Below are 6,850 nucleotides of genomic sequence, written 5' to 3' on the forward strand. Positions count from 1 at the left end.
ACCAGAACACTCTCCCTTTGATAATTTTTTCCTATTACAAAAGTAAAATTTGTTAATTATAGAAAATTTAGGGCATGCACATAAACAAAAAAAGAAGGGAAAAATTTTCCATAATCCTATGTCTACAAAGTTAGCCACTGCTGTCTATATGGGTGTTTAGCTCTGCATTGGTCTCTCTCTCTGTATTTCTTTGCTGACCTCTGACTTTTTCCTATACACAGAAATATATATTTTACAGAAGGTGGTTTTTGTCCATACTGTTTTCTTTTTTACTTAATATATCCTATAAAATTTTTCAAATTATTAAATATTCCAATATTTTTTAATGACTTCAGTGTTATCACTTACTGAGCACTTACTTTATGTGAGGCAATGTACTTAGTTCTTTAGTTGCAATACCACATTTACAACTACTCTCTGAGGTACGTAATACTACTATCTCCATTTTGAAACTGAGGAAAACTGAGGCACAGAGTGCACAAGTAATTAATTCAAAGTTAAATAGCTTCTAAATGGCGGAGCGAAGATCAGCTTAAGCCTGCCTGAATATGAAGCGTTCCACCATACAGATGTACCATGATTTATTTAGCCAATTCTTTATTAATGGCCATATGGGTTATTTCCAATTTTTTGCTGTCAGAAATATTACTGAAATCATTATCTTTGTATCTCAATCAGACTAACCTCTCCGAGAACCAGGCCCTACCCCATGAAACTATCATGTGGACTATCATGTGGCATCAGGTCATTGATGAGTGCTTGATGGAACCAATGGCTTACCCAGGAAGTCATCTGAGGACAACCTCTCAAAATCCCAAACCTGGAGCACCAACACAGCTGGAGTCTTACACTCCATCTTCTCCAGGGAAAAGATGTTCTCCCTCTTGGTAATGACCATTTGCTTCTCAGCTGGGAGATACTGAAACGGAAACAGGAAGCGCCAGTTGAAGTTCCCCTCCCCTGTCAGGGAGTTGTAATGCACATCTGTCTCCTGTTTGTCATCTTCCAAGCCCTTTATCCACCTGAAGAAAGAGAAAATTAAACCCTCAGAGTACGCTATTCAGGCATCAGTATTACCAAGATTGATTTAAGCAGTTTCAGTATGGTCGCAGCTCATAATTGAAAAAGTGTTACATAGTTAGGTTCAAATGGAACCTTCAATTGAATCTATAAAAGGAAATCAAAGGTTTTGGAACAGAAATAAGATTCTCTTTCTAAGGCAGGTTGGGGAAGCCCAACCTTGGACTTGAAGCCCTTGCAATAACGAGGGAACGTTCAGGAATTGCAAAGGAAATTTGTATCCAAGGGCCTCTTAGAACTCAATTCCACTCTGTCCATTTCATTCTGTGGTCAGTGGAAGTGTAATGCCAGGAGTTTCCTCTCACCCTGGGAGCCCTCTTTATGAAGAATGCCGCCTCCAACCCCAAGTGTTAGAGCAAGATCACCCACAATGTTGAGAGTGACTGGAGGCCTCTAAAGTTGGGCTGATTTAGAGAAAATGTTGGGGGCAGAAGCCAGAATGCACTTGGAAGACAAGTGAGTGGGAGGGTAGGAAATGGAGAGTGTAGATATCAGCATCTCTTTCAGCACACTTAATGGCCAGAGTTCTGAAAGTCCCAGCCTGAACTCTTTCGGAATCCTTCCAAATCTTGAAGCTCTTTCCAGGACAAATTAGTCTTCCCAGAACTGATGATAAGACACCATTTTGGAGGAGCTTAATAGTTTTTTTCCCCCTTTTAATATCATTTTATTGTTTTCTCCCTAAAGGTCTTTTACATCTTAAATTTTTGTTCCTATTGTTTTCACATAAAACAACCTTGGAGAATTTTTTATTGATTTGAATAATATTTCTGTTGATACAATAAAATGCTGTAGATAATGGTAATTTTCTTCCCTTTTTTTTTAAAAAAATTATTTATTTATTTTAAATTTTTATTGTGATTTGGGTGAAAGTTTACAGAGCGAATGCACTTTCCATACAACAGCTCACATACACTTTGTCTCATGACATTGACTGCAATTTCCCACAATGCAACAGCTCCCCTCCTACTTCCTCCCCATAGCCACCTCTTCCCTGTGTCCTTCTCTCCCATGCACTCCTGCTCCCTGAGCTGTCTCCCTGTGCATACACAACCCTTCTATTCTCCCATGACTGATCTCTCCAGAGAGCGTATCTACCTAATATAAATGTTCAGCTCATATGCCTGTCTTTTGTTTGGCTGGAAGCCACAGCAGTGGGTTCAATTCCAGACCTGAAGAGCAATTGGGGCCATAGTCTCAGTGGTTCCATCAGGCTCTATCATTAATAGGTTTTTTAAAAGCCTATTTTATTTGATGCACTGAACACTAATGATTGAAGATCAGATGACTCATGGGAGAACATCATACACGAGGAAAGCAAAAGGTCATTAAACAGACAGGAGGGAAAGAAAAGACCAAAGTGGATCTCTGCTCTTGAACAGAGTGTAGCTAAAGGGAATTCTAGAAATGATGAAACAAAACAGCTGAGTAGATTTCAAAGGGCAGCACAAGAAGACAAAGTAAAGTATTATAATGAAATGTGCAAAGACCTGGAGTTGGAAAACCAAAGGGGAAGAACACAATTGGCATTTCTTCAAGCTGAAAGAACTGAAGAAAATATTCAAGCCCCAAGTTTCAGTATTGAAGGGTTCCATGGGAAAAATATTGGACAGCACAGGAAGCATCAAAAGAAGATGGAAGGAATACACAGAGTCACCGTAACAAGAAGAATTGGTTGATGTTCAACTATTTCAGGAGAGAGAATATGAACAGAACTGAGGGTATTGAAGGAAGAAGTCCAAGCTGCACTGAAAGCATTGGTGAAAAACAAGCCTTCAGGAACTGATGGAACTAATTGAAATCTTTCAACAAGTGGATGCAACACTGGAAGTGCTCACTTGTCTGTGCCAAGAAATTTGGAAGACAGCTACCTGGTCAACCAACTGGACCAAAAAACCAAACTCACTGCCGTCAAGTTGATTTCGACTCATAGCGACCCCTCCTTGGGTTTCTAAGGCAGCATCACTATGGAAGTAGATTGCCCCATCTTCCTTCCGAGGAGAGGCTGGGGGTTTGAATCACCAGCCTTCTGGTTGGCAGTCAAATGCGTTAGGCACTATGCCACCAGAGCTTCTAACCAACTGGAAGAGATCCATTTTTGTGTTCATTCCAAAGAAAGGTGATCCAACAGGTTGTGGAAATTATCGAGCAGTATCTTAATACCAGTTGCAAGTAAAATTTTACTGAAGATAATTAAAAAACTGTTGCAGCAGTACATTGACAGGTAATTGCCAAAAATTCAAGCTGGATTCATAAGAGGACAGGAAACAAGGAGTATCATTGCTGATGTCAGCTGGATCTTGGCTGAAAGCAGACAAAAATGTTTACCTCTGTTTTATTGACTTTGTAAAGGCATTCAACTGTGTGGATCACAACAAATTAAAGATAACACTGCAAAGAATGGAAATTTCAGAACATTTAACTGTGCTTATATGGAACATGTACATAGACCAAGAGGCGATTGTTTGAACAGACAAGAGCATACTTCATAGTTTAAAATCAGGAAATGTGTGTGTCAGGACTGTATCCTTTCACCAAATTTATTCAATCTGTATGCTGAGCAGATAATCCAAGAAGTTGGACTATATGAAGAAGAATGTGACATCAGGATTGGAGGAAGACTCATTAACAACCTATTATATGCAGATGACACAACCTTCCTTTCAGAAAGTGAAGAGGATTTGAAGTACTTACTGATGAAGATAAAAGACTACAACCCTCAGTATGGAGCATACCTCAACATAAAGAACACAAAAATCTTCACAATTGGACCAATATGCAACATCATGATAAACAGAGTAAATTTGGAATCATCAAGGATTTCATTTTACTTGGATCCACAATCAAAGCAGGATTCAAAAAATTAAACAACATATTGCATTTGGAAAATTTACTGCGAAAGATTTCTTTAAGTGCCAAAAGCAAAGATGTCACTTTGATGACTAGGATGCACTTGACCCAAGCCATGGTATTTTCAACCACTTTGTATGCATGCAAAAGCTAGATAATGAATAAGAAAGACTGAAGAAGAACTGATGCATTTAAATTATGGTGTTGGTGAAGAATATTGATATACCATGGACTGCCAGAAGAATCAACAATTCTGTCTTGGAAGAAGTCCAGCCATAATGCTCCTTAGAAGCAAGGATGACACGTCTTCATCTCATGTACTTTGCACATTATCAAGAGGGACCAGTCCCTGGAGAAGGCCATTATGCTTGCTAAAGTAGAGGGTCAGTGAAAAAATGAAGACCCTCAACGAGCTACTGACAGAGTAGCTGCAACATTGGGCTCGGGCCCAGCTGATTGTGAGGATGGCACAGGACTGGGCAGTGTTTTGTTCCATTTTACATAAGATCACTGAGTTGGAACAGACTTAGCGACACCTAACAATAACGATCTATTTTCTATCATGCTTTTTCCATTGTTACTCCTTTGTAATATTTAACTCAATCTGACATTCTTAACATGATAGAGAATTGGGGTCACTCGACATGCTTTGACTGTCAAATATGCTGGTAATGTGGATTCTGAAGAAAGAATGTTTCTTGTCTTGGGAAAGCTAAGGAATACCAGCAGGAACCTGAGATGAGTTTACTACTTTTGAGATGAGGTTTAGCTCAGGGTACAAGTTTAATCACTTTGGCTTCTGATTTCCTACCACCTCATCTTTCTCACTGACTGGAGGCTAAGAGGAAGGCTACAACAGCATTCTATGTCTGTGCCACAAGGGAATAGAAAATGCTTTGTTCTCTGGGTCCTCAGTTGGCATCATTTTTATCAATAGAACTAGGCGATGGGAAAGTCTAAATTTTAGCTTTTGCTTTAGTGTTACAAGACTTAACTACATTGTTGTTGTTGTTGTTATGTGCCGTCGAGTCAGACCCAACTCATAACGACCCCTCCTTGGGTTTCTGAGGCAGTATCACTATGGAAGTAGATTGCCCCATCTTCCTTCTGAGGAGTGGCTGGTGGGTTTGAACCACCAGCCTTCTGGTTAGCAGTCAAGTGCCTTAGCCACTATGCTACCAGAGCTCCCATAAGCTTAATCTTTCATTAATAATATTGCATCTCTCTAATCCTTTCAGATTTAAAGGATAGATGCATTTTGAATGTTACTAAAAAATTTTAGGTAGTCTAGATTTAATTGAATTAGAGGAAACACTAAGACTTGCTCATGGAAAATATTTTCAGACTATAATAGTTCTTAGCAAATTGACCAAGTAAAAGAAATATTTAACAAGGAAAGTGTTCTTATCTAACAAAGTGAGTAGGATGGTCTCCTTCTATGGTGTGTGGGGTAGAGTATCTTCCATGAGGAATAGATTTGGTTAGGAAGGGGAAGGAAAGGGAGCATGAGGTTGCCAGCGATCTTACCCTTTAACATAAATGTCACTTGATTTTTGTCCTGTGAAGATATTCTCATCCTCTAAAATGACGTCTTCAGTGTTCCAGATGGTCACCCTCAATTCATACCTGGAGTGAGGGGAGGCAGTACTAGGTTGAAGACCTTGAAAGCAAAATGAACTGATATCTATGTTATTTGGGTTGCCTTCACTTCCTCAAATTTGTCATATCTGGATAAATCAACACTCGAGGTCTTGCTTTCATCAGAATCAAGTGTCTCAATGGAGACCTCAGAATCACAAAGGGCACAGATTACTCTGAACAAATCCTCCTGTCATCAACCAACACCTTTCAGAGAGGAACTTGCAGCTCAGAACCCTCTACCATAAGACAAGGGCCACCATTTTAATCACCACCACTACCCTGCTGCCACCACCCATCCCCTGCAGTAACTGGCTAGGGAGAGAGTGAAGTGTGGCTATCAAGTGCCAAACGAGGAATGTAACCAATCAGATACCAGATCAAATGTCACTTTTAGTGTGTTACCATGGTCTCTTCTTCTGAAAATAGGAGTCCAACTGACTTACCCTTTGGGTTGCCTTGGTGAAATGTCCACAGGAGGTCCAGGCTGAGGCATATCTTTGGGAAACATGTCTACCCACATCTGTAGGCGGCCCTTGTTAAGAAAAGAAGAGCTATTTTAGCTTTGGAAAAGGTGATTGGGAAATTGACTCATGGTTTTAAATGATTCCTTTACTAGAAAGAAGTCTTAGGTGCAGTTTGGTAGCTTTATAAATGTGTAGGATATCTGTTGACAAAGACAGAACTTAAATTTTTTGTTAGTGATTAGTCATAGTATAAATTAAGAGCAGAAGAAGGGTGAGCAAACTCTTACTGAGCAACTACTGTATGATAGACACAATGCTATGCACCTAATATACATTATCTCATTAATTTGCAATATTCTTACTGGATAGATGTCATTATACCTGTCTGGCAGAGGAATAAACATCTTGTCCATGCTTACATAGCCAATATGTTGTGGTTGTTGTTCTTGTTGTTATGTGCTGTCAAGTTGGACCTGAGTCAATAGCGACCCCTCCTTGGGTTTCCAAGGTGGTGTCACTACAGAAGTAGATTGCCCAACCTTCCTTCCAAGTAGTGGCTGGTGGGTTTGAACCACCAGCCTTCTGATTAGCAGTCAAGTGCCTTAGGCACTACACCACCAGAGCTCCTAGCCAATATGTTGCAGAGTCCAGATTTGATCCTTGTCTGTTGACCCTGCTATTTCTACAAATTCCCGAGGATTAAAAAAAAAATATATACTATTTGTCAAAAGTATTACATGTCATTGCTTCCAGTGTAGCTTAATATCCATTATCTCCTTTAATATTCACCACAACCATGTTTCTGTTTTTCATAT

The 6,850-nt window shown here is 39.6% G+C and overlaps 1 protein-coding gene across 1 annotated transcript in view; it reads right to left on the reverse strand.

Moving 5' to 3' along the window:
- The window catches only part of FER1L6 (fer-1 like family member 6), a 139,479-nt gene that overhangs the window by 19,878 nt on the left and 112,751 nt on the right, over positions 1–6,850 (reverse strand). The window contains 3 exon segments of the mRNA XM_007943427.1: positions 781–1,022; positions 5,458–5,556; positions 6,015–6,103. Coding sequence (XP_007941618.1) covers positions 781–1,022; positions 5,458–5,556; positions 6,015–6,103 — 430 coding nt within the window.

This window comes from Orycteropus afer, unplaced genomic scaffold (genome assembly GCF_000298275.1).
Source record: "Orycteropus afer afer isolate SDZICR_OR568_19922 unplaced genomic scaffold, OryAfe1.0 scaffold00106, whole genome shotgun sequence".
Taxonomy (NCBI): Eukaryota; Metazoa; Chordata; class Mammalia; order Tubulidentata; family Orycteropodidae; genus Orycteropus; species Orycteropus afer.